Source organism: Hylobates moloch, unplaced genomic scaffold, assembly GCF_009828535.3.
Source record: "Hylobates moloch isolate HMO894 unplaced genomic scaffold, HMol_V3 SCAFFOLD_18, whole genome shotgun sequence".
Classification (NCBI taxonomy): Eukaryota; Metazoa; Chordata; class Mammalia; order Primates; family Hylobatidae; genus Hylobates; species Hylobates moloch.
This window is the reverse complement of record NW_026652293.1, coordinates 79,216,145-79,243,822: the sequence shown is the minus strand read 5'-3', so window position 1 is coordinate 79,243,822 and position 27,678 is coordinate 79,216,145. Positions and strand designations below refer to the sequence as shown.

At 42.5% G+C, this 27,678-nt stretch overlaps 1 protein-coding gene across 1 annotated transcript in view; it reads right to left on the bottom strand.

The window, feature by feature from the left end:
- SCCPDH (saccharopine dehydrogenase (putative)) overlaps positions 1 to 26,385 on the bottom strand; it is a 33,135-nt gene extending 6,750 nt beyond the window's left edge. Inside the window, exons 1-9 of the mRNA XM_032137481.2 lie at positions 26,107 to 26,385; positions 23,560 to 23,672; positions 14,513 to 14,593; positions 10,003 to 10,132; positions 6,211 to 6,260; positions 2,506 to 2,636; positions 1,786 to 1,903; positions 853 to 972; positions 700 to 756 (exon numbers count right to left, since the gene is read on the bottom strand). Coding sequence (XP_031993372.2) covers positions 700 to 756; positions 853 to 972; positions 1,786 to 1,903; positions 2,506 to 2,636; positions 6,211 to 6,260; positions 10,003 to 10,132; positions 14,513 to 14,593; positions 23,560 to 23,672; positions 26,107 to 26,296 — 990 coding nt within the window. The 5' untranslated portion in view covers positions 26,297 to 26,385. The remainder of the gene's footprint in view (positions 1 to 699; positions 757 to 852; positions 973 to 1,785; positions 1,904 to 2,505; positions 2,637 to 6,210; positions 6,261 to 10,002; positions 10,133 to 14,512; positions 14,594 to 23,559; positions 23,673 to 26,106) is intronic.
- Between the last annotated feature and the right edge of the window lie 1,293 nt (positions 26,386 to 27,678).

Genomic DNA, 27,678 nt, shown 5'->3' with positions numbered 1-27,678 from the left:
AAAAAGCCACTGAGAGGAGATAAGAGGCAAGATAACGAAAAGGAGAAGAATCCGCAAGTGATGCTGACACTCCCCAGACGGGGAGCGGGAACTTGCTGCTACCATCTGTTCAGCAATGGGATTCCCCCCAGGAGTGCCTGGTGTCAAGGAGGTGAAAGCTAATGACCCAAGGCCTGAGCCAGGGTTGGGATCTGTAAGCCAAATGGTAGCAAATGGGGCAGTCCTATTGTTGGGGAGACTAGACACACGGAAACTCACTTGATCCCCCATCGGAATCCAGGGCATGTGGAAGAAGACGTGAAACTGGGGGCAGAGGAGGCACAAAGGAAAGCACAACAGAGGAGAAAAATGGAGGAGGAAGAATATTTGAGATTTCTGGAAGTGAAGGGACCACAATTTCTGGAGCTAAATGGCTGGGTTCTCATCCCGGCTGGGCCATGTACTAGCTGGAGAAACTTGGGCGAGTTTCTTAGCCTCTGTGTGCCTCAGTTCTCTGATGTGTAAAATGGAGATAATAATAATACCTACATTCAAGGGGTGTTTGAAAAGACTGAATAATCTAATTTACATAAAGAACTTAAAAGAGTGTCTGAAACGTAGTGCCCTGTCAAGTGTTAGATGATACCATCATTGCACTGAGGAAAAGTAAAAACAAAGAAAAATATGATTTTAGTGTCTGAATACAAAAGAAAGGATTACCTGTTTTTGTGTTGGGCCTTGTTTTGAAAAATAGCCAAAGGAGAAGAACCATGGGAACTAAAGGGAAAAAAAAAAACTGTCAGTGATATTTTTTTAAAACTCATGGAAAATACTTCTAATAAAAATAATCTAATTTCATAAAATCTTACTTACTTTTATGAGAAGTTGCCTTCCAATTCCAAACCTCACAAAGAACAAAAAGAAAAGTCCTGCAAACATCAGCTTAATAACAGAGGTGACGCCTCCCACAGTTACATACGCGGCATACTGAACCTAGATGACGGAGAATACAAAGTTAGAACATTACTCCCTACGTTTTGGACCAAGTAAGAATGTTAGCTACTTGTACCTTTCTCTTCCATCACAAATGTGGAACAAAAGCAGTTTCCACTTTACAAATGCATTATGTTCTGAAATCTTGTTCAGAAACCAGACATTGGGAGCCTATTTTTTGTTTGTTTTGTCAGACCTGGTGAACAGAAGTATGATAGTCTACTTTTTAAAGAAGATTGTTTATAAATAGTAATTAGCTTCCCCTACCTGGACATAGAAGTCTACATAATCCCTAATATACCTGAGCTTAGCAATCATACATTACAGAATGTAGACTCCTATGAGAAAATGCCCTCCACCTTTTAACTTGAAATACAATTTCCTCCTGAAGTCTCGGCAATGAAAGCAATTACTTTCCTCACCAAAAGCTGCAGGATGGAACTCCAGGCGTGGCAAGGAGAGAGGGGACACAAAGGGTTCCAGACAGTTCCACAAGCAGAAGAGTTTCTAGCAACTGAAACGCTAAACAGGGATTCTGGGGTGCTTATGACAGCAGGATTTCCCGTATTGAATTTGCTGCTATTGTGTTACATTAAAAAGATATTCAGCAGCCAGATCTGAATCAAAAGACAAGGCTATAAAATACAAAGTGTTCTACCCTAATGATTCTGTATATTTCCAGAGGCTGAAACATGTATTATTTAGCTCTTCCTTTTTCTGCCTTACAAACAAAAATATCCCACACTGAATAGACAGGGAAACTGTAACACACACAGAATATTCTTTATTGATAAATAAACCATATATACTTACTGGTGATTCCTCTAAATTTTCATACAAGTAACGTTGAGTCCTCCTTACAACAGACACATCAGATCCCATAAAAGGAATGGAATAACCTTTGAGTTCCCGACAATAAGAAATTGGCCACCTGAAAGACAGACCTATGAATATTTTGCATTTCCTGCAATTACAACTTTGGCTGGTAAATGTCTGAATAAGCAAATCAGTGGCAGGGCATGGTGGCTCACGCCTGTAATCCCAGCACTTTGGGAGGCCGAGGCAGGAGGATCACTTAAGGCCAGGAGTTTGAGACCAGCCTGGGCAACAAGGAGAGACTCTGTCTCAAAAGGAAAAAAAAAAAAACAGAATGCTCCTTTCAACAGCCCAATCCTAAATTCTTACCTCTAAACTTCTCACATATGTCCTGCAGTATAAAACTAAACTAAAATAAATTTTTAAAAAAGAAAAAAAGTTCTCACACAAAATTTAGTTGACAGTTAATTTCTATATTGATAGTGAAAAGTCATCATAAAATTTACTTATTTCCTAGGATTCAAATGTTTTATTATATATGAAGTACTTAAGCTTATGGTAATGTATTAATTATATCTTATTTATCTGTGAAAACAATTCTGAACTTACTACAAAATAGTCTCCAAGCTTTTCTTAGTAACATACTTTATTAATAGCCAACCCAACAACAATATACTTAGACTAGATATATAAAACATGGATTTTAAGTTAATATACCTTCTCTTCAACTTTGGACCAACGAGTGGGACAGGTTTCAGATTTGATGCATTTCGTAGTTTTCTCAAATTACTCTGATCTCCAAAACCATAAATTGCTGACTTCCAGGTACCATCATGAATGCTCAACCCCTAATAAAATATTTCAAGAGTTAAAGAAACATGTCTTAAGGGATAGTTACTAAAATGTAAAGCCAAGTAACTTATCATTGTTACAAACAATATTTCACTTACATTTGGACACGACATAATCCCTTATTTAATAATCTTGAGGTGAATTTTCATGACCAGCTAGGGAGCAATCACATTCATTAGCTTGATCATACCCAATATTTACACCAAGAGAAGCCCTTTCTTCTCCCCTATCATTCTTTATATTCTGTAATAAGTTATTTAGTTTTACTCCATCAATTTTACTCAACTAGTTGACCACATTCCTTCAAGATCAGCCACTCTAATCCTTTTTTTTCTGCCGCATATGACCTGCAGGAATAGCCACGCTAATCCTCTCTCGATCCTACACAAATTCCTCAACATTTCCGGATATGTCCGTGTGCACATTTATGCATACATACGCTGTGTACTGTCCATCTCTCCATCCTGTTGCACCTGGTTCCCCGTCTACCTCCAACACCTCTTACTCTAGCCCCAAGTTATAGATCTGTCTTCCTACAGAAGTCTTGGTAAAATAATTGTTTAAAAAATTTAAAGTTCACTAATAATGATTTGTATTTTAATTGCTTTCCTCAATCCCTTGATTTCTGTTTGGTATCACAGCCAGTACAGAGTCCTTAGTATTTGCTTGATCTTACTCAGACTCTCATTTATTCACTGATTTTTCATCCTTTCATGAGACTTTGGGCTGTCAGTGCCTTCCATTCTACCAACACTCTTTACAGCTTCCCCCCAACCCTTACCTCCAGCGCCACCGAGAAACGAGTGGCTGAGGCCCCGGGAGAGGACACGACCTCTGAATTTACTATCACGGTGCTGGCCCTTTTTTTTTTTTTGAGACAGAGTCTCGCTCTTATCGCCCAGATGGGAGTGCAATGGCGTGATCTCAGCTCACTGCAACCTCCGCCTCCTAGGTTCAAGCAATTCTCCTGTCTCAACCTCCCGAGTAGCTGGGATTACAGGTGGCCGCCACCACGCCTGGCTAATTTTTGTATTTTTAGTATAGACAGGGTTTCACCATATTGGCCGGGCTGGTCTCAAACTCCTGACCTCAAGTGATCCATCTGCCTCAGCCTCCCAAAGTGCTAGGATTACAGGTGTGAGCCACTGCGCCTAGCCACTTCTTTTTATTCTTATAAGGGAGGAGACCACCCCAATATTGTCTTATGCCCAATTTCTGCCTCCAAAGAAAGAAGTAAAAACTAAAAGGCAGAAATGAAATCCACAGGCAGACAGCCTGGCTCCATGCCCTGGGCCTGGTTACAGATTGACCCTTGACCTAACGGGTTATGTTATCTACAGATTCCAGACATTGTATGTGAAAATCCCTGTCCTGTTCTGTTCCATTCTGATTACCGGTGCATGCAGCCTCCAGTTATGTACCCGCTGCTTGCTCAATCGATCATGACCCTCTCACATGGACCACCTTAGAGCTGTGAGGCCTTAAAAGGGACAGGAATTGCTCACTCGGGGAGCTTGGTTGTTGGAGACGTGAGCCTTGCTGAAGCTCCAGCCAAATAAAGCCCTTCCTTCTTTTGTTTTCTTTTTTTTGTTTGTTTTGTTTTTTGAGACGGAGTCTCGCTCTGTCGCCCAGGCTGGAGTGCAGTGGCGCGATCTTGGCTCACTGCAAGCTCTGCCTCCCGGGTTCATGCCATTCTCCTGCCTCAGCCTCCTGAGTAGCTGGGACTACAGGCGCCCGCCACCACACCCGGCTAATTTTTTGTATTTTTAGCAGAGACGGGGTTTCACCGTGTTAGCCAGGATGGTCTCGATCTTCTGACCTCGTGATCCGCCCGCCTCGGCCTCCCAAAGTGCTGGGATTACAGGCGTGAGCCACCGTGCCCAGCCAGCCCTTCCTTAACTCGGTGTCTCAGGGGTTTTGTCTGTGGCTTGTCCTACTACACTTATACTCTACTAAAGAGTCTGTGTAACCACAAATTTTAGCGTATTTTACATACCTCTTTACGTTAATCTGAACCCACAGTCTAGATGAAGGAAGTCATTCCTCTTATTAAACACGTCCCGCACCACCCCACCTTTGTCTTTGATACACTGTTTCCTCTTCCTTCACATCTCCACAGCACCAGCCCTTGAAATTCAGTCTATATCCCAGCTTCTCCAGAAAGTTCTTGATCTCTGGATTCTTAGGTTAGATGTATTCGCCATTCTCAGAATCCTACAGTATTTCATCTGATCTCTTTAATAACAAACTTCTTTTCTTTCCTGCCAAACTAAATTATCACTTTAAAGGCAGGGTTTGCATCTTACTCATTTACATGTCATTTTCTCTTGCACAGTTACTATATGCATTTGCACCGCTATACAATATTTGTTGAATGAATATAATTTAGAACAAATACTTCTGAAGCCACAGTGCAGACCTAGAACTGGGTTAGGCACTATCAGCAATACAAGTATTGTCATAAAACATGGTCCTTTCCCAGAAATGCAACTGTCTTATGTTCCCAATGTCAACGTCTTACGTTCCCAAATAGACTGTAGATTCAGTAAGACTAGATTTACCTCATACACCTCTTTTTGGTCACAACAGTACCTAAGTTAGGCGCATGATAAAACTACGCTGACTTGCACTAAGGTGAAAATTTTCCTGGCTAACAACATTTACTGTGCACCAGTGATAATGCTTTAGTGTTGAGATCATGATAATTCATTCCAATACAATGAACTGTGCAGTTGTTTTTAAAAGAAATTATATTTTAGGGGCTGGGCACAGTGGCTTACGCCTGTAATCCCAGCACTTTGAGAAGCCAAGGCGGGCAGATCACTTGAGGCCAAGAATTCGAGACCAGCCTGGCCAACATGGCAAAATACCAACTCCACTAAAAAAGACAAAAAACAAAAATTAGCCAGGTGTGGCGGCACATGCCTGTAATCCCAGGTACTCAGGTGGCTGAGGCAGGAGAACCACTTAAATCCGGGAGGCAGAGATTGAGTGAGCCAAGATTGCATCACTGCACTCCAGTCTGGGCAACAGAGTGAGACCCTGTCTCAAAAAAATAAAATAAAATAGCCAGGCATGGGGGCTCACACCTGTAATCCCAGCACTTTGGGAGGCTGAGGTGGGCGGATCACCTGAGGTCAGGAGTTCGAGACCAGCCTGACCAACATGGAGGAACCCCGTCTCTACTAAAAATACAAAAAAATTAGCCGGGCGTGGTGGTACATGTCTGTAATCCCAGCTACTCAGGAGGCTGAGGCAGGAGAATCGCTTGAACCCAGGAGGCAGAGGTTGCGGTGAGCTGAGATCATGCCATTGCACTCCAGCCTGGGCAACAAGAGTGTAACTCCATCTCAAAAATTAATTAATTAATTAATTAATTAAACTAAATAAAATAAAAAGAAAATAAAGTATATTTTAAGTCAAAGTAATCTTGATAATGTATCTTTTTAAAAATTAAACATGGTGACTTTCACACATTAAAAATTATACATACATAAAAGATGCATGTATCATTTCCAAAATATTTTTAATATTAACTTGAAACAACACAAGACAAACCGAAAAACCAACCTCAGGTCCTGAATGTATAGTCAGGAAACTTTCCACAGCAGTCAAAGTACCTAAAAGAGTAGGAAAATGGTAAAAAGCAAAATAAAATAAAATCTAAATTATTTAGGGCAAGTAATAATAAACAATGTGTATTCAGTTAGGGACTAGCTTTTCTAAGCCTACAGCTGACATAGAAAATCTGTACAGATAACAGTTTTATATGTTTTTGTACACAGACTTAAGAAGTAGCTATGGCCAGGTAAACCATTAGAAAGAGTAGTCTAGCATAAACTCTATCTGCTAGTGCGGACAGAATCTTTTCTAGTATTTAAAAACTGATGACAGTAAGAATCTCCCCCAATAAGGCAACAATTGAGCTCACTCGAATTCTGGAAGGCTCTTTAGGACACAATTACCAAACAGATCTATGAGGCTGGGCATGGTGGCTCATGCCTATAATCTCAGCATTTTGGGAGGTCAAGGCAGGAGGGTCACTTTCTTTTTTTTTTTTTTTTGAGACGGAGTCTGTCTCCCAGGCTGAAGTGCAGTGTAGTGGCGCGATCTCGGCTCATTGCAACCTCCGCCTCCTGGGTTCAAGCGATTCTCGTGCCTCAGCCTCCCAAGTAGCTGGGATTACAGGCACGTACCACCACGCCCGGCTAATTTTTGTATTTTTAGTAGAGACGGGGTTTCACCATGTTGGCCAGGATGGTCTCGATTTCCTGACCTTGTGATCTGCCCACCTCGGCCTCCCAAAGTGCTGGGATTTCAGGCGTGGGCCATCATGCCCGGCCCCCAGTTTTTTAAAAAAAATTAGCCAGCTGCAGTGGCATGTATCTGTAGTCCTAGGGACTACTACTATCACCCTACTAGGGAGGCTGGGGTAAGAGGACTGCTTGAGCCCAGGAGTTCAAGGCTGCAGTGAGCCATGATCACGCCACTGCACTCCAGCCTAGGTGACAGAAGAACACCTTGTCAAAAAAAAAAAAAAAAAAAAAAAAAAGAAGTTAGATCCATGGGAATTATTCTGCTTTAAAATATAACAGCTTTCAAAAGGCTTATTAACAGTGGCTTAAATGAATGTACACAAAAACTATCAAAACACCCTTTGTGATAGCCTATAAAACACTTAAAACAAGACTACTAAAATGAAATAAAAATAAGTATAAAATAAAAATTGGAAACCAAGCCAGGAAAAAGGGGACATCAAGTATATTAACCATGAAGACTAATACATAGGCACAGTAGTTAAGTATTTAATTAATTATTGAGTTTCTCAAGAACAATGAGGCAAAAGAAAAATATAATGGCTAATTCTCAAAATCTGATAAATGAAATATATTCATTCCTTAAGAAGACAATGCTCCTGGTTTTAATTTTAAGAGAAAATTAAACATGGGGCCTTACAAAGTTGACACCAAGCAAAATAATAAATAACCACGTCATCAACAAAGCTGTTATAGCAGATGAGAACTACAGCCAGATAAATGTCATTAGTCTGACCACAGACAAAAATAAAAAAACAGATCATTAAAGTATAACTCACTAGAGGCGATTCTGATGGTTACTAAAAGAATGTGGCCTGAGTGTGCAGCTCTGTGATCTAACCCAATCCACAGAAAGAACACAGAACACCTAAAGCAGAAATCTAATAAAAGTGGACCACCTGCATCAACAATCAGCTGGTGTATTTGCTAAAATGCTGACTTCCAGATGTCAGTATCTGAAAAAAATTTTTAAACAAATCTTAAACTAATATTTCTCCCTTATGAAGGCAAAAAAGTCTTATTCAAAATAAAAGCAGAGAACAACCTCAAGAAACAGGATTATCATGAAGAAAACTTCTAAACTTCACAGACTTTAAAGCATTATTTTAATAAATGGAGACATATTAGGTCTAAGGATTGGAACACTGAATATTTTGAAGATGTTCAATTCACATTTCACTTTTTAATTGGAACGGTTCTAGTGTTTCACCATTCATTAAGTATGATACAGCTACTGCCTTCTGACATTCATTCATTCATTCATTCATTCATTCGAGACAGAGTCTCCGTCGCCCAGGCTGGAGTGCGGTGGTGCGATCTCAGCTCACTGCAACCTCCGCCTCCCGGGTTCAAGCGATTCTCCTGCCTCAGCCTCTCGAGTAGCTGGGACTACAGATGCCTGCCACCACGCCCGGCTAATTTTTTTGTATTTTTAGTAGAGACAAGCTTTCACCACGTTGGCCAGGCTGGTCTCGAACTCCTGACCTCAGGTGATCCACCCGCCTTGGCCTCCCAAAGTGCTGGGATTACAGGCATGAGCCACCGTGCCCAGCCCTGACATTTATTATGTAAGAAACTATTCTATTCCTAAAAATGTAAAATCAGTAAATGGTGTGAATTCTCAATTTTCAAATCATTTTTTGAGATGGGCATATAGCTGTTCACCTCTGATATGATTATATAACTTCCTAATGCTAAACCTTGGTCTCAATATATTGTTCTTCTAAAATGCCACTGGATGAGCTGGGCATGGTGGCTCACTTCTGTAATCCCAGCACTCTGCGAGGCCAAGGTGGGAGGATCACCTCAGGCCAGGAGTTCAAGACCAGCTTGGGCAACACAGTAAGACCTCATGTCTACAAAAATTTTATAAAATTAGTTGGGTATGGTGGCATAAGCCTGCAGTCCTAGCTACTTAGGAGGTTGTCGAGGGAGCACTGCCTGAGCCCATGTGTTCGTTACAGTGAGCTATGGCAGAGCAAGATCCTGTCTCCTGAAAAACTTTTTTAAATGGCACTGGATTTATTAAAATTTTATATAGTATTTTCTTTTTACTTCTAATTTCACAAGCAAGATTTGTAGCTTTTTGTGTGTGTGTGCTCTCTTTGTTGGACTTTGGTTTCATAGTTATGCTAACTTTTTAATATATGCTGGAACATTTTCCAATTTTTTAAGTCTAGAACACTTTATATGGCACTGAAGTTACCTGTTTCAGGTTTTTTTTTTTTTTTTTTTTTTTTAGCTTTTTTCTAAGAGACAAGGTCTCACTCTGTAACCCAGGCTAGAGTGCAGTGGTGCAATCATAGCTTAGTATAGCCTCAAACTCCTAGGCTCAAGTGATCCTCCCACCTCAGCCTCCTGAGGAGCTGGAACTGACTACAGCTGTGCACCACCACGCCTGGATAATTTTTTTTTATTTTTTAGAGACGACTCTTGCTATGTTGCCCAGACTGGTCCTGAACTTTTGGCTTTGAGAGATCCTGCTGCCTAACCCTCCCAAGTGGCTAAGATTATGGGTGCGAGCCACCATGCCCTGCTCAGGTAATTTTCTAAACCAGACACTCTTAAATATGCAAAACATTAATAACTTCAAATATTTTATTGTAACATTGATTATTTTCTCCATTCTTAAATAACTGTCTCCGATTCTGTGTTCAATACTTTCTAGCTTTGACGGTTAAAAATTTTAAACCTTTTAACTATAATATATAAATCATGCTTTAAAATGTGCTGATTCCTACAGAAAGCAAGTTTGAATTTATAATGGTTGCCAAAGTTGTTTTCTCGAAATTTTACAGTTCAAACCAAACTATACTGAGACAATAATATATCACTGTAAAATACAATATTATCCATGTCTCAACAATAGTCTCAATAGCATTTTATTAAAAGTGCAGCTATATTAAAAACAAAACGTGTGTTTTAATATTACCCATTTATGGCTATGTTTCTTTTTTCAACTAGATTTTAGTTCACCACAGTTACAAACATGAAGCCTTCGCACTGTACTGTTAAATTCCATTATTGCTTATTGATCAATAATTACCATTCATTTTATTTCTGGTATATATTACTCCCAGATCTGCCGGAATGGAGTCAAAGCCGCTGCTTCCAATGATATAAACCCTTTTGTCTGCAGCTTTCTCATGATACTTCAATTGCATTAGTTCCAGAAACTAAAAAATCCATGATAAGAATTTTAATTAGAGTTATGCAGAAAGACATAGACCAGTATTAAATAATTTATCTTTAAAAACAAAGCAATCAAACTTTGAAAATGCTAACCAATGTGGCTCTGCAGCAAAACATGAACTGTCAAAATATTTTTTCAATTATTCGGCAAATACAGAGCCTACTGTGCACCAGGTGGTACGGAAGAGATGCTCATCTGACTTTATGACACTTAATTTTTTTAGAATGACTTTTAAATATAAAAGTAATGCCTATTATAAAAAATTAAATATAAAACATAGAAAGCAAAAAAAAAATTACCCCACAACAGCATTACCCAGATGAACATCATCACAGACATAAAGCTCTGCACATGTACAGACGGGAAGCAGGGAAGGAGATGATGGCAGAGGGCAAGGGTAATAATGTCTGCTCTGATCTTCTGCCTATTTTTGGAAATTACTTTTTAAATAAAAAGTTTAAGATTCACAGAAAAATTGAATAGTAGAGAGTTCCCAAGTACCCTGAAACCCAGTTTTCTCTATTTTTTTAATCTTTTTTAAAATTATTATACTTTAGGTTTTAGGGTACATGTGCACAATGTGCAGGTTTGTTACATATGTATCCATGTGCCATGTTGATTTCCTGCACCCATTAACTCGTCATTTAGCATTAGGTATATATCTCCTAATGCTGTCCCTCCCCCCTCCCCCTACCCCACAACAGTCCCCGGAGTGTGATGTTCCCCTTCCTGTGTCCATGAGTTCTCATTGTTCAATTCCCACCTATGAGTGAGAACATGTGGTGTTTGGTTTCTTGTCCTTGTGATAGTTTACTGAGTTTTCTCTATTTTTAACATCTTTTACATGCACAGTGGTTACAATTAATGAACCAGTACTGACGTATGATTTAATTCACTAAAGTTCACAGTTCATTCTGATTCCCTTGGTTTTTACTGAAGCCCTGTTTCTGCTCCAGGACCCCATCCAGGATTACATTCGGTTGTTAGGTCTCCTTCGGCTTCTTCTGGCTGCGACAGTTTCTCACACTTTCCTTGTCTCTGATAACCTTGACGGTTTTGAGGAGTACTAGTCAGGCATTTTGTAGAGTACCCCTCTACCGGAATTTATCTCATGTTTTTCTCATTATTAAACTGGGGTTATGGGTTTTGGAAAGAGACCACAGGGGTAAAGTGCTGTTCTTATCATATCATATCACATCGGGGCTACGCACTGTCAACATGATTTACCAGGGTTGATGTTGACTTGAACACCTGGCTGAGGCAGTGTTCGCCAGGTTTCTCCACTGTCAGTTTATGCTCCCTCTCCCAGAGGGTGACACACAAACACAATCACACCCGTTCAAGCACATGCACAGACACAAACACACACCACACACACACTCATTCATGCACATACACAAACACACACACGAACACAATCAACAGACACTTGCTTATACACACACACATTAACAGTCACACTGACATAGTCACACTCACACATACACACAAACACATTAACACAGTCACACACACAGCTGCTTGCACATAAATGCGGAGAAGCTACATAAATTATCTGGAATTCTTCCACACAGAAGATTTGTCTCTTCTCATCCCCTGCCTTTTTTGTTTTGTTTTGTTTTGAGACGGAGTCTTGCACTGTTGCCCGGGCTGGAGTGCAATGGTGCCAACTCGGCTCACTGCAACCTCCACCTCCTGGGTTCAAGTGATTCTGCTGCCTCAGCTTCCCGAGTAGCTGGGATTATGGCATCTGCCACCACGCCCAGCTAATTTTGTATTTTTAGTGGAGACAGGGTTTCTCCATGTTGGTCAGGCTGGTCTCAAACTCCTGACCTCGAGTGATCCACCTGCCTCGACCTCCCAAAGTGCTGGGATTACACCCCCTGCCCATTTTTAAAATAAATTGTCTTTATTTCTATTATTGACTTGTAAAAGTTCTTTATATATTCTGGGTTTGAGACGGAGTCCCACTCTGTCGCCAGGCTGGAGTGCAGTGGCACAATCTTGGCTCATTGCAACCTCCGCCTCCCAGGTTCAAGTGATTCTCTTGCCTCAGCCTCCTGAGTAGCTGGGACTACAGGTGTGCACCACCACGCCCAGCTAATTTTTGTATTTTTAGTAGAGACAGGGTTTCACCATGTTGGCCAGGATGGTCTCAATCTCTTGACCTTGTGATCCGCCCGCCTCAGCCTCCTGAAGCACTGGGATTACAGGCGTGAGCCACCATACCCAGCCCTCTGGTTCTTTATTAGGTTTGTTGTTGTTGTTTTGAGACAGGATCTCACTCTGTTGCCCAGGCTGGAGTGCAGTGGCGCAATCTTGGCTTACTGCAACCTCCACCTCCCAGGTTCAAGTGACTCTCATGCCTCAGCCTTCTGAGTAGCTGGGATTGCAGATATGCACCACCATGCCTGGCTGATTTTTGTATTTTTAGTAGAGATGGGGTTTTGCCATATTGGCCAGGCTGGCTTCAAACTCCTAGCCTCAAGTGATCCGCCCACTTTGGCTTCCCAGAGTGCTGGGATTACAGGCATGAGCCAACATGCCAAACTCCTTATTAGGTTTTGATGTTATGGCTGGGCACGGTGGCTCATGCCTGTAATCCCAGCATTCTGGGAGGCCAATGCAGGTGGATCACTTGAGGCCAGGAGTTTGAGACTAGCCTGGCCAACATGGTGAAACCCTGTCTCTACTAAAAATAAAAAAATTAGTCAGGCATGGTGGTGTGCACCCGTACCCCCAGCTACTCAGGAGGCTGAGGCAGGAGAATCGCTTGAACCCAGGTGGCAGAGGTTACAGTGAGCCAAGATCGTACCACTGCACTCCAGCCTGGGTGACAGAGAGAGACACTGTATCAAAAAAAAAAAAGTGGGGGATTCGATACGACTTGTATCATAGTTTATAGATGACTTGAAAGCTTTTCACCATTTTCTACACTCTGGGTTATTTTAAATAACCTGCGAATTTTTTTTTGTTTTTGTTTTTTGGAGACAGGGTCTCACTACGTTGCCCAGGCTGGAGTGCAGTGGAGTGATCATAGCTCATGGCAGCCTTGACCTCCCAGGCTCAAGTGATCTTCCTGTCTCATTCTCCTGAGTACGTGGGACCACAGGTGTGTGCCACCAACTCTTGGCTAATTTTTTAAGTCACCAGCTCAAGTCATCCTCCCACCTAGCCTCCCAAAGTGCTGGGATAAGAGGCGTGAGCCACCTCACCTGGACTTTTTTGTTTGTTTGTTTCTTCCTTCTTGAACCAATTTTGGTAATTTACACTTTCTTGGTATTTTCCAGTATTTTGCCAATTGATAAACTGCAAATACATATTAATATCACACTGGCACACTGATGATGATAATCAGTAGTTACTACAGAGACACATGAGGTTACCATTTTAAAGGCTGTAGTAGAGCTTAATGCCTGTTAACACATAACTTCCTGAAGACCTAGTTCTTCTACCTACTAGGTGCATTACTGAGCAAGTTACTTAAGCTTCCTAAGCTTTAATTTCCTCATGTATAAAAAATGGAGGAAGATAACTACTCTATAGGTATATTTTTTAAAAGTTACATAAAACACAGCACAATGTTGGGCATATGGTAAGCATTCAATAATGTGAACATTTAAAATGTTTAGGTTGATTTTACACTAGTGAATTTTACCTTTATTTTTCTGTAATGTTATCAAGGTAACTGATTTTTTTTTTTTTTTTTTTTTTTTTTGAGACGGAGTCTCGCTCTGTCACCCAGGCTGGAGTGCAGTGGAGTGATCTCAGCTCACGGCAAGCTCCATCTCCTGGGTTCATGCCATTCTCCCGCCTCAGCCTCTCAAGTAGCTGGGACTACAGGAGCCTGCCACCATCCCCGCTAATTTTTTGTATTTTTAGTAGACATGGGGTTTCACCGTGTTGGCCAGGATGGTCTCGATCTCCTGACCTCATGATCCGCCCACCTCGGCCTCCCAAAGTGCTGGGATTGCAGGTGTGAGCCACCGTGCCCAGCCTAAAGGTACCTGATTTTTAAAAGGGAATTCAAAATGAAAACGTTACAGAAATGAGATTCGAAGAATTATGCATAGTCCGCTATCTTAACTGATTCAGTTTAAAGCATGAAGTAGCTATAATAAGCATGGACCTAAAAGAAATGACGTTGTAGGGAGGAAAAAAATTCAAGAAAACTGAAGCTAAGATCTTAGCATCAGTGCTCTCCTTTGAGCTGTCAATGGAATACCATCCGAATACCATCTCTGAACGCCAGAAAGGAGCTGTCGGCTTCTAAATATGTCTGCAAAATTGCACTAAATATTTCCACTTCATTAAACGAAATTTATGTGTTAATTCTACATTTTTTCCTTTTCATTTTATATACCTGAGGTTCTCCACTGATGTCGATACAACTGGCTCCATTTTCAATACACGCTTTTATTACAGGTTCTCCATAAAATCGATACTAGGGAAATAAAAATAACAAAGAGGTTATTTTTGCTTGACAAGTTTAAATGAATAAAATGCCATCTAATCCTGGAAGTAAACAGTCCTAGTTATCAAGAAATCAACTGTTAATAAAATAGCCTAAAGATAAATTGAGAAAGTAGCCAGGCACAGTGGCTCACACCTGTAATCCCAGAACTTTGGTAGGCCGAGGCAGGTGGATCACTTGAGGTCAGGAGTTCAAGACCAGCCTGGCCAACATGGTGAAACCCCATCTTGACTAAAAATACAAAAATTAGCTGGGCATGGTGGCACGCACCTGTTATCCCAGCTACTCGGGAGGCTGAGGCAGGAGAATGGTTTGAACCTGGGAGGTGGAGATTACAGTGAGCCAAGATCGCGCCACTGCACTCCAGCCTGGGCAACAGAGTGAGACTCTGTCTCAAAAACAAAAGGATAAATTGAGAAAATAAGATAACTGCACAATAACATCTCTCACAGTGTGAATAAATAAAGGCATGATGGAATTACAGAGCAATGTATGCTTACCTCTACCTGAAGACAAAAGGAAAAGTTTCATATAAGTGATTCCCTTGAGTTGAACCCTAAAGAAAAAATAAAAACTTTCCAGGAAAAAGAAAAATCCAGATACAGGAAAAAGTAAATGCAGAGGTGAAGAAAGAGGAGCGGTTCCTGTTACTTGAAGCAGGAATCAAATACACTTGAGTAGGAAATGGAAAGAGATGGGTCTGAAAAGGCAGGCTACGGCCACATCAGGAAGGACCACATGTGCCATGCTAACAAGTTTCAACTTCATCCTTTCTAGTTTACTTGGCTTTCCTGGAGAATTTTAAACAGGATAGTGGTATAAGACTTATAGCACAGATGATATACTAAAGATGAGACATACAACACTAAAAAGGCAGAAATGACTGGATTTCCTGACTAGCTGGGCTGGACATGGGGGCCAAGAACCAGTGGTACTATTGGCCAAAATTAAAAACAAACAAACAGGAAGAAGAGAGTTTGCAAAGGATAAGTTTGATACTGAACAGAGCAGATATTCTGAGCCTGTATATTAGATTTCCCATATTATCTGTTATTCAAACTCAAGGAATTAAAATAAAAATTTTCATATGTAAAAGCTAATATATCAGAATTCAGTCCCATTTCCAAAGAAGGATGACAAGTCTTTCCCTTTGTGAAGAAGCAGATTAGAAGCACAAACTCCTCTGCTTTATTCATTCCTGCAGCAAAAGATGGAGGAAGGAAATTGTTTCTTTCTTCCAGCCTTTGAGAAACAAGGGACACTTAAAAGACAGGGCAATGCAACAATCGACCTTTACAAACAGGTCAGATGGGCCGTCCTCTTCCCTGACTCCAAGACCCCACGCCTCTCACCAAGAATGGCGGATAACACGGGAATTACAGGACTGGGAGAAGTGTGGGAAATTCGCGTTCCTACCCTCCCATTAACAAACCACATGAAATTAATGAAGAACTTTACTTCTGACGCAGTATGGTATCATGGAACAAAGGATTTCAAGGCAGTAAGACCCAATCCATCACCTACTAACTATATGAATTTACTTATAAATCACTTAAATTGCCTACCAAATAAATAAAATACACATTTTAAATATATTTAAATAGAACTAAAGTTGAGATTAAAACAGAAGTTGAAGCTCCATATTCTTTCTGCGCCCAGTGGATTATCCTGGTTGATCCTTAGGGTTTGCACACATCCATTTTAAAACTCATTTGGAGCTTTCGTGGCCTGTCTCTTGGTTATTTCACACCAAAATTTCTCAAGTTGGCCATGAGTCCACCTGCTTTAGAATCACCTGGGTCGCATGCTGGTCACTCAGTCCCACTCCAGACCCCCAGAATCAGGCTTTCTGAGGTAGACTCCAGTAACTCGCATTTTCAATAAGCCTCACAGGTGATTTTTGTGTACTTCAAAGATGGAGAATCACTGCCGCAGACATTCTCCCAGGAAATCTCACCTACTCTCCCAACTGCAATAAAATCTGTGCTGTGACCTCCAACCTCTATGTCTAGAGTTGCTCACTGATAGGGTTTCCCTCTCTGTGTTTTTGTTAGAAAGGACCAGTGAGAGCACAGGACATGTGGCATGAGTCACACATAAAATTAATTTCACTTTGCCTACATTTTCCTTTTATTTTCTCTTCCCCCTGATTTTCTCACTTACTTATAAAACATCGTATACAAACAGTATATTATTTGTATTTTCTGTCTTGATGCAAGGTATCTAGCAGACACCTCAATCTCAGCAAGTCTAAAACTGAATTCATCATCTCTCTCTCTAAACCTATTTCTCCTCCTCCACTTCCTAGCACATGCTTCAATGTGTAGCCTCTAGGCCAGGTGTGGTGGCTCAAACCTGTAATCTCAGCACTTTGGGAGGCTGAGGCAGAAGGATCACTTTGAGACCCTGTCTCTCTAAGAAAAAAGATGTGTGTGTGTGTATATAAAATATGATGCTAAGGACTATATATATAGGCCATATACATATTATATATATATATATTATACATATAAGGACTATATATATATGGCATATATATATAAACACATGGCCAGGCACAGTGGCTCACGTCTCTAATCCCAACACTTTGGGAGGCCAAGGCGAGTCAATCACTCGAGCTCAGGAGCTAGAGACCAGCCTGGGCAACAGGGCAAAACCCTGTCCCTAATACAAAAATTAGCCAAATGTGATGGCGCGAGCCTATAGTCTCAGCTACTTGCAGGGCTGAGGCGGGAAGATCACTTGAGCCCAGGAGGTTAAGGCAGCAGTGAGCTGTGTTCGTGCCAGTCTACTCCAGCCTGGGCAACAAAGTGAGACCCCCATCTCAAAAAAATAAAAATAAAAAACAAAGTATAGCCTCTCGTTCAGCCTGCCTGGGTCCCACTTCTAACATCTTCCCTCAAAAGAGGGAAGACTCTGAGACAAAACTGTGCAAATGGCTGAACAGCAGAGTGGTCTAGAGTGTGGGCTTTAAAGTCAGGCCAGACTTACATCTAGGCTCTGCAGCCACTAGCTGTGTGACCTTGGGCAAGTCACTTTACCTCTCTAAGCATTGACCTCTTCAATCAAAGAATGGTGATGAATAACAACACCCACTTCCCTGGGTAGTTGTGAGGACGAAATAAGAGAATACATAGAGCTTAGCGCAGGGCCAGGCACATGGCACTCACATGGCTTCTTGTTATTATTAATGGCATTACTCCCCACATAATTCTCAGGTTAAAACCTGGAAGCAGGCTAGGTGCGGTGGCTCATGCCTGTAATCCTAGCACTTTGGGAGGCCAAGGTGGGTGGATCACCTGAGGTCAGGAGTTCAAGACCAGCCTGACCAATTTGGTGAAGCCCTGTCTCTACTAAAAATATAAAAATTAGCTGGGCGTGGTGGCATGAGCCTGTAGTTCCAGCTACTCAGGAGGCTGAGACAGGAAAATTGCTGCGAGGTGGAGGTTGCAGTGAGCCTAGATCGTGCCACTGCACTTCCGCCTGCGTGACAGAGCAAGACCCGTCTCAAAAAAAAAAAAATCTGGAAGCAGTCTTTCATGCTACCTATCCTGGAAGTCACCAAGTTTTATCAATTCAGTCTCCTAAAAATATCTCAAATCAGTCTCCTCTCCCCTACACAATTATATCTTAGTTCAGACCCTGTCAACACTCATCTAATTTACTACAAATAGGCCCTAACTGGTTACACTGCAGCCAGCTAGCCCCATCTCCAAATACATAACAAATTGTTATTCTAAAATAAAAATCTGATGTCACCTTTCCTCCTGCCTCACTCCTATAACATTATCTACTCTTAAAACCTGATAGACTGGATTAAGAAAATGTGGCAGATATACACCATAGAATACTATACAGCCATAAAAAAGGATGAGTTCATGTCCTTTGCAGGGACATGGATGAAGCTGGAAACCATCATTCTGAGCAAACTATCGCAAGGACAGAAAACCAAATACCGCATGATCTCACTCACAGGTGGGAACTGAACAATGAGAACACTTGGTCACAGGGTGGGGAACATCACACACCGGGGCCTGTCATGGGGTGCGGGGCGGGGGTAGGGATAGCATTGAGAGGAATACCTAATGTAAATGACGGGTTGATGGGTGCAGCGTGCCAGCATGGCACATGTATACCTATGTAACGAGCCTGCATGTTGTGCACATGTACCCTAGAACTTAAAGTATAATAAAAATAACAAAAACAAAAAAAACCCTACAGTATATAGTACAAAGTCCAAACTTCTTAGCATGTCACAGAAAGTCCTTAGCATCATATCATACCACAGCCCCTTAATTCTCATGTTCCAGCAGTCCTAAATTCCATGTAATTCCCCAAGCATGCTGCTTCTTCACACCCAGTGTGCTTCCTTCCACGACCTGGAGCACCCTCCCTCCATTCTGCTGGGCCAACTCCCAGCTCCTCCAGGCTCTGCCTTACAGCCACAGGCTCACTTCTCATGTCTGGCTAGTGAGCCCATCATCTAGGCAGTTTATCTACGAGTACTGGCAAGCTGCAGTGAAGCATTAATGAGCTTATTAAAATAATCGTAGTTCCTTCTAGAAAGAAAACGCATTTTCCTATTTGCCACAGTCTGCCCATCCCTTACTTTTACTGCATTTTGTCACATCTGGCCTGCTTCTTTGAGTAATCTGGAGTTGAGACTTCTCACTAACTTATTCCTATTTTATGAACTTGCTAGAGTTTTCTTCACTTAGTTCCCTGTGCTTGTCTGAGACAGGTGAACACAGTCAGAGTAGCAATCCTTCATCTTGGGGAGACACTTCTCCCCAGTGAGGCCAATTAGCTCAGAGGTCAGAACTGCAATCCTGCTCTCCATGCTCCATCTTCTTCATTTTTCTTTTTGAGCTGGAGTTTCACTCTTGTTGCCCAGACTAGAGTAGAATGGTGCAATCTCAGCTCACTGTAACCTCCGCCTCCCAGGTTCAAGTGATTCTCTTGCCTCAGCCTCCCGAGTAGCTGGAATTATAGGTGCCCACCACCATGCCCAGCTAATTTTTTGTATTTTTAGTAGAGACAGGGTTTCACCATGTTGGCCAGGCTGGTCTCGAACTCCTGAACTCAAGTGATCTGCCCACCTCGGCCTCCCAAAGTTTTGGGATTACAAGCATGACCCACCGCGCCTGGCCCTCAAAGCTCCATCTTCTAACCCAGTGGTCTCCCAAGTAGTCTTCCCCCAAAGGAAGCGCAGAACGATCCACTGAGGGTGGAAGTAAATATCAGAACTTTTATTCATGCTAATGTTTACAAAAAACACAAAGGAAAACATGATGTTCTATTAACAGTTACTATATGGACTGACTACGAGCCATTCCCTGGCCATGTTAAGTGGTCATGTGTTGAAGACAGGACACAGCAGGTATCCTGAGGGGGTTGTGGGAGACTTTCCATCACACAGAGGGGGCCTCAGCACCACTCTTCATTCATTCAGTCATTTTCACTTTACTGCAACCTAATGCCGGAATGAGGTTATTGAGGTTCTAAAGCTTAAACGCTGAGGCCTCAGGCATTTAGAGTGGGGAGGATAAAGATGCAGTGGAGGAGGTGAGGACTTCCAAGGTGAAGCTTGTGGACAGGAGGAAAACTAAGAGAAGATGACAACATAGAAGCCGAGCAAAAGAAAGGAGAAAGTGGTCAGCTGGATGGAATGCTGCAAGCTTTCAGATGAAGACTGGATTTGACAGGGTGGGACTTTAGCAGAGTAGTTTCATTGGAGGAGGGAGGAAAACAAAAGCCCAATAGGAGGCATTTAAGATAGAGTAGGAGGTGAAGAAGCAGAGATAGTGAGTTGTGAGAATTCTTTCAAGGAGGCTGCTAAAAAGGAGGCACGAAAAGTAGAGTAGTTGGAAGGGTATGTGGAATCAAGCAGCTTTTTTTAAAAGATGGGAGATATCACATATTTAAATGTTGATCGAAATAATCCAGTAAAGAGGAGAAATTTGACAAGACAATGTGTAACTGTAAACATAAAGTGTTACAGGAAGTCAGGGATCCCGAATGGAGGGACCAGCTGAAGCCACAGTAGAAGAACATAAACTGTGAAGATTTCATGGACATTTATTAGTTCCCCAAATTAATACTTTTATAATTTCTTACACCTGTCTTTACTGCAATCTCTGAATATAAATTGTGAAGATTTCATGGACATTTATCACTTCCCCAATCAACACTCATAATTTCCTATGCCTGTCTTTAATCTCTTAATCCCGTCATCTTCATAAACTGAGGATGTATGTTGCCTCAGGACCCTGTGATGATTGTGTTATCCGTACAAATTGTTTGTAAAACATGTGTCTTTGAGCAATATGAAATCTGGGCATCCTAAAAAAGGAACAGGATAACAGTGATTTTCAGGGAACAAGGGAGATAACCATAAGGTCTGACTGCCTGTGGGGCCAGGCAGAACAGAGTCATATTTCTCTTCTTGCAGAAAGCGAATAGGAGAAATATCACTGAATTCTTTTCCCAGCAAGGAATAACCCTGGGAAGGGAATGCGTTCCCAGGGGGAGGTCTCTAAAATGGTCACTCTGGGAGTGACTGTCTTATGCAGTTGGAGACAAGGGATGAAATACGCCCTGGTTTCCTGCAGCACCCTCAGGCTTGCTAGGATTAGGAAATTCCAGCCTGGCAAATTCTAGTCAAACTGGTTGTCTGCTCTCGAACCGTTTCCTGTTAACATGTTTATCAATGACAATGTGTGCCCAGCGGGATATGGAACCTCATCAGCAATTCTAATTTTGCCCTGGCCTTGTGATCTTGCTCTGCCATTTGCCTTGTGATATTGTATTGCCTTTTGAAGCATGGGATCTCTGTGACCCACTCCCTATTTGTACACTCCCTCCCCTCTTGAAATCCCTAATAAAAACTTGCTGGTTTTGCGGCTCAAGGGGCACCACGGAACCTGCCGCCATGTGATGTCACCCCTAGAGACCCAGCTGTAAAATTCCCCTTTGTACTCTTTCTCTTTATTTCTCAGACTGGCCAACACTCAGGGAAAATAGAAAAGAACCTATGTTGAAATATTGGGGGCTGGTTCCCCCGATAATAAAGTCTTTGAATACTGTGCCTAATAGGAAGAAGACCAGTTTTTCCTTATAATAAGAGATATGGCAGACTACAGGGTACGATGCAGATTGGCAGACAGGGAGGCAGGTAGATAGATCTGGTGGTAGGAAGATGAAGAAAGAAATTCTGTTATTAACCAGCTTCTATTTTCATAGTTTAAAAAAAAGAAAAAAAAAACATCAGATAAGAACAAGGAAAGAGAGATGGGATACTAAAAGTTCAAGGAAAACAAGGCTGTGAGCTGCTTCAGAGAGCAGGAGACAGAATTCCTGAGGGAACTAGAGCAGAGCTGCCAGAGGTGCTGAGCACCATATGAGGTTTGTAAACAGATATTTGAAGTGTGACCAGTTAGCAGGGGGATACATTTTTCTCCAGCCACACTGTGTTACTCATGATCAGGTGAAGAGCAGGCAAAGAGAATAACCAGGGCTGGGATTTTTCCAGAGTACTGAGGAGAAAAAGGCAAGGGAGATAGATGAGGGCATCCATTACAGAGTGGAGCAGTGGACCTCATGGATGGAATCCAAGCTAGTTAAGAATGAGATGAATCTAAATCAACAACACTTTTATTCAATAGCAATTCAAAAACCCTTCTGCTCTCAATTAAAAATTAATATTTTAGATAATTTTTAAACATCTTGCCAACTGTGATGTCTTCTTCAGATCACTAAATGTCACCAACATTCACCTTGTTACACAGGCCAAAAGTCTGATGGCCTGTGACTTGATGACTTTTTCATATTCAGTACAACAGCAAAAGCCGTTCTCCTTTGAAAATATACTCTGGACCTAACTACTTCTCAGCACCTCTCCCACTACGACCCCAGGGCTTGTGCTTGGACCATTCCATTGCTCATCCCTTCTTATCTACTTTTCCACTCAGAAGCCAAAGAACTTCAAATTTAAATCAGATGAAGCCCTTCCTTTCAACCATTCAACGCCTCTTGGTCACACCTGGAAAAAAAATCCACATCCTGGCCATGGCCTGTAAGATCCCACATGACCCAGCTCCTGGGTTTCTCTCTGATCCACTCTCCGCCTCTCTGCCCTGCCCAGCCACACTGGCCTCTGTCACACTCTTCGGTCTTGCCAAGCACACTTGCATCTCAGGACCTCTGTGCCTGCTGTCCCTGGAAAAGCCTCTCCTCAAAACGTTCATGCAATTTGCTCTCATTTCATTCAGATCTCGGCTCAAATGTCACTTCCTCACAGAAACCTTCCCTGACCATCCATCTAAAAACACCGATACACCAACACCTTTTCTCCTTTCTCAGCTTCACTTTTCTTCAAAGCACTTTTCATTACCTTCTATTACAGTCCTATTTTTCTGTCTTCCCCAAGAATGTAATCTCCATGAGGGATTTTCTGTTTCGTTCACCATTGTGTCCCAGGTGCCTACGATAGTGCATTTCACATATGGTAAGTATCAATAAATATTTATTTAATAAATGAGTCGTTTTCTAGTCTTCTTTTTGTGTATTTTAAAAATATATTTACCCAGTAATACAAGAATATAATTTATAAATAAAAAATATACTAGGGATACACACTCAAACATTTTTTACCAAAGGGGCATATAGTAAAAAGGAAAGAAAAGTCTGAGAATCACAGATGTAACCAATCAACAAGCCAGCACACATGCCCTAAGGATAGCGTCATGGAGAGCCTGTCACTCTCTCTCCCAGGAGACTTTGGTCATCTCCAGCTGCTCCTCCCAAGAAGAAAAAACTCCCCATATGGGGTTAAGACCTTCAACCAACAATTCTGTCCTCTGTCCTTATGTTCCTCTGGAATATTTTGCTAGAAATGAATGGATTGTTTGTTCTGATACAAAGGGTTGATTACTTACTGGTCCTACGCAATTGAGGACAACTGTTGCCTGTTTAGCCATTTCATCAAGCGAGGCTGGATTAGCGATATCACAGATGATGATTCCAACTTCAGACGACAGTGTTGGTCTTCCTAAAATAAGAAACAAATGAAGTAAAGTAAATCCTGGTAGTGGATTACATCTTCCTATCTTCTTTTTACAGTAATCAGTGACAGCAAATTACTAAATACACTGATATACTGAAAGCTAGCTCTCCTGCTTAGACAAAAGATAAAACTGTTTTTAATCAGGTAATACAAAAGGACAAGATTATGAGGAAAACCGAGTTAACACTAAGGTTACTAAAAAACTGACCTTTTAAAAAAATCGAATAAAAGCGTTGTGTAAATAACAAATCCTGTGTAACATGACAATTTCACAATCAAGTTTAAATGCTGAGCAGTTAACTATCCAGACTTCCTCTCCAACAAGAAATTTATGTCATAAAAATGGCTTCTTGGCCAGGGGCAGTGGCTCAGCACTTTGGAAGGTCAAGGCGCAAGGATCTCTTGAGCTCAGGAGTTCCAGACCAGCTTGGGCAACATAGCAAGACCTTGTCTCTACTAAAAAAAAAAATTATCGGACATGGTGGCATATCCTGTAGTCCCAGCTACTCAGGAGGCTGAGGTGGCAGAATCACTTAGACCCAGAGGTCAAGGCTGCAGTGAGCTGTGATTACGCCACTGCACTCCAGCCTGGGTGGCAGAATGAGACCTTGTCTTTAAAAAAATAAAGTTTCTCATCAACTACTAAACAATTACTATGATCCACTTGTAGGTGATGTAGAGTCTTGGACTGACTGTTAACATCAAAACCATCAGGGCCGGGTGCAGTGGCTCACTCCTGTAATCCCAGCACTTCAGGAAGCCAAGGCGGGCAGATCACGAGGTCAGGAGATCGAGACCATCCTGGCTAACACGGTGAAACCCCGTCTCTACTAAAAATACAAAAACTTAGCCAGGCGTGGTGGCGGGCGCCTGTAGTCCCAGCTACTCGGGAGGCTGAGGCAGAAGAATGGCAAAAAAACAAACAAAAACAAAAACAAAAAACATTAGAACTCTGAGGTGAAAAGCACACGCTATATAAACACACACAGGCTCATAAGAAAATAACTGGAATTAACTGGCTCAACTAAGTGATGCAGGTCTCAATAGGTGAAGGTATATCCCCCACAATAAAACTTGATTTGGGCATTATATATGGTAAGTGACTAGGCTGTACCGGTACGATCTTGCTGAGACGGAAGAAGAAATGGATGCATATATTTTAATAGTGAAATTACTTCTCTTGGACAAATAACGACCAAAAAGCTCTTTGGTCAGAATTATGTGTAGATAGTGTCAGCACCAAAAGCTGTAGGAGAGTCCAGCCTACGTGGTGTCTTCTGTACATAACCACGAACAAAAGCACTCCGAGCAGGGCATCGTGTGAAAGTAGATTAAACAGAAACAATGTAGTATTTCCAGAACTCTAATGGGTGTCTGTATAAGGGAAATCTATGGTGGGGCGTTAATAGCCAAATTTAAAGGCCACAGAGTCGTAAGTCAGATGTCTCCCCAGCCACGAAGGCAGCAGGATCCGTGTGTCTGTCTCCTCTCTGTCCCTTCCTGCACCCCAGACTCGGGACAGGTCTTAGTATGGACAAGGTCACTCAATAAATATATGCTACCTCAATGCTTAGAGAATCAATAAATATGTGCTACCTGAGTGCTTAGATTATCAATAAATATATGCTACCTGAATGCTTAATTATCAATAAATATATGCTACCTGAATGCTTAGATTATCAATAAATATATGCTACCTGAATGCTTAGATTATCAATAAATATATGCTACCTGAATGCTTAGATTATCAATAAATATGTGCTACCTGAATGCTTAGATTATCAATAAATATATGCTACCTGAATGCTTAGATTATCAATAAATATATGCTACCTGAATGCTTAGAGAATACGTAAGCATGTAAACCAGAAATACACACTTTTTATTCTCTGAAGAGGAAGGCTGCTGGAGTATTCTTACACACAAAACAAGAAACTAAAACAGAATAGCCACAAAGACACTGTCAGTACAACTCGTAAGCTGGCTCTCCCGTCCTCAAAACACAAGGCAAAGGGAGACTCCGATCTCCAAGAGACCAAAGCCCTCCTCTCCGACCGAATATCAAGAAATCCGCAGGCTCAACAGGTGCCCCTGCTGCGGGGCAGGACGAAGCAGAGAGAGGGACAACTCAAGTTCTTGACCATGTCGCCAGGAGAGCTCCCCAAACTGAGGCAGAAATGCAAAAAGCGGGAAAGAGGAGAAAGAAAAAAAAAATGTGTGTGTGTGTGTGTGTGTATAGTTAAGAAGGTGGAACAAAGCTATGGCAATATTTGAAACATCCCTCCCTCTCCTCTTCCTGTCCTCACGCAGGGCTCGGGGACACGCAGGGCGCATCCCTGCGGGAGAAACGCTCGTTTGGGGCGAGGCGGGGTCCCCGGCCCAGCCGCCCGCGCAGCCCCGTCCCGCCGCGCCCCTGTACCCAGCTTCAGGGCCGCCTTCTCCAGCACCCGCTGCAGCTTCTCCCGGGAGCGGCCCGCCACGGCCCAGGGCAGGCGGGAGCTCCGCTCCGGGTCCACCTGCTCCCGGGCCACCTCCTCGGTCACGAACTGGCCGGTGAAGCCAGAGGCGCCGAACACCACCAGGTGGAAAGGCCTCTGCTCGGTCGCCATGACGAGTCCACAACCAGCCCAGGCCCGGGGCGGGCTGAGTCCACAGCGCCTGCGCCTCAGGCAGCGACCCCAGTACCCGGCGCAGCAACCGCCGCCGTCGCCGCAGCCAGCGCGCCGCGCTCCCTTCACCCCGCGCGCGCCGCCGCGCCAGGGCCGCGCCCACGCCCACTCCGCCTCGCGCGGGAGCCGCAGGGCAGCGGCTTGCTTGGGAGGCTTCCTAGGGCGGCGGCCCTGGCTGCGAGTCCGCGTCCAAGCCTGGCAGGCGCGGCCGGCGGCCGGTAATTCCGTCCTGCGGTTTGTTCTGCGCGGCTCTGGCCGCCCCGGGCAGCGCATCTTCTAGCCCCGCTGGAAGCTGGAGGCGGCAGCCGGTTGTTCTTGTTGCACGTGGGGGTGGAGCAAAGAGTGCGAGAAAAATCTGCCGATGGCCTCGGGGATGGCCCACGCCGAGAACCCTTTAGCTTGCTTGCTTCATGCCTTTCTTCCTTTTTTTCCCTTTGTTTTCTCTTTTCTATTTTTGAGATGGAGTCTCGCTCTGTCGCGCAGGCTGCAGTGCAGTGGTGCGATCTCGGCTCACTGCAACCTCCGCCTCCTGGGTTCACGCAATTCTCCTGCCTCAGCCTCCCGAGTAGCTGGGACTACAGGCGAGCGCCCCCATGCCCTGCTAATTTTTGTGTTTTTAGTAAAGATGGGATTTCACCTTGTTGGCCAGGCTGGTCTCAAACTCCTGACCTCAGGTGATCCACCCACCTCGGCCTCCCGAAGGGTCGGGATTACACGCATGAGCCACTGCACCCAGCCCATTCCTGATTTTAAAAACTCTCATTAAAATAGGAATAAATGGATGCTTTTAAAAATTTTGAAATATATGTCTTGCAAAAAAGGTACAGCCAATAACGAATATGTACCCTCAACACAGCTTAAGAAAAATACTCCAGATAGCGAGGTTTCCAGGTATTCGTTCCTGAACACATTTCCTTGTCCGTCCCCAAAGCGGCCACGTGCCTGAATTCAGTGTTTATTATTCCATCTTTCTGCTTGTTATATATGTATTTATAAATATTATAGTACTGTTTTGCATATTTTGAACATTTTGTAAATGTTAATCCTGCAGCTTTCTTATTTGATCATGATGTCGTGAACTTATTCCCAAATGATTCAAAATAAAAAAAAATGTCTGTGATATGTGTGTGGAGAGAGGGAGAGAGAGAGAAATACACCAAATTCTACAATGCTTTTGTACAATTTTGTATAGTGCTTTTGTGCAATATAATACAAAGAATGCTACAATAAAATTCTTGTACATTTCTCCTAAAGCAGCTGTGCGAAAGTTTATTGAATATATGTCAGGAATGAAAATGGTTGGTGCTAGAATATTCACATTT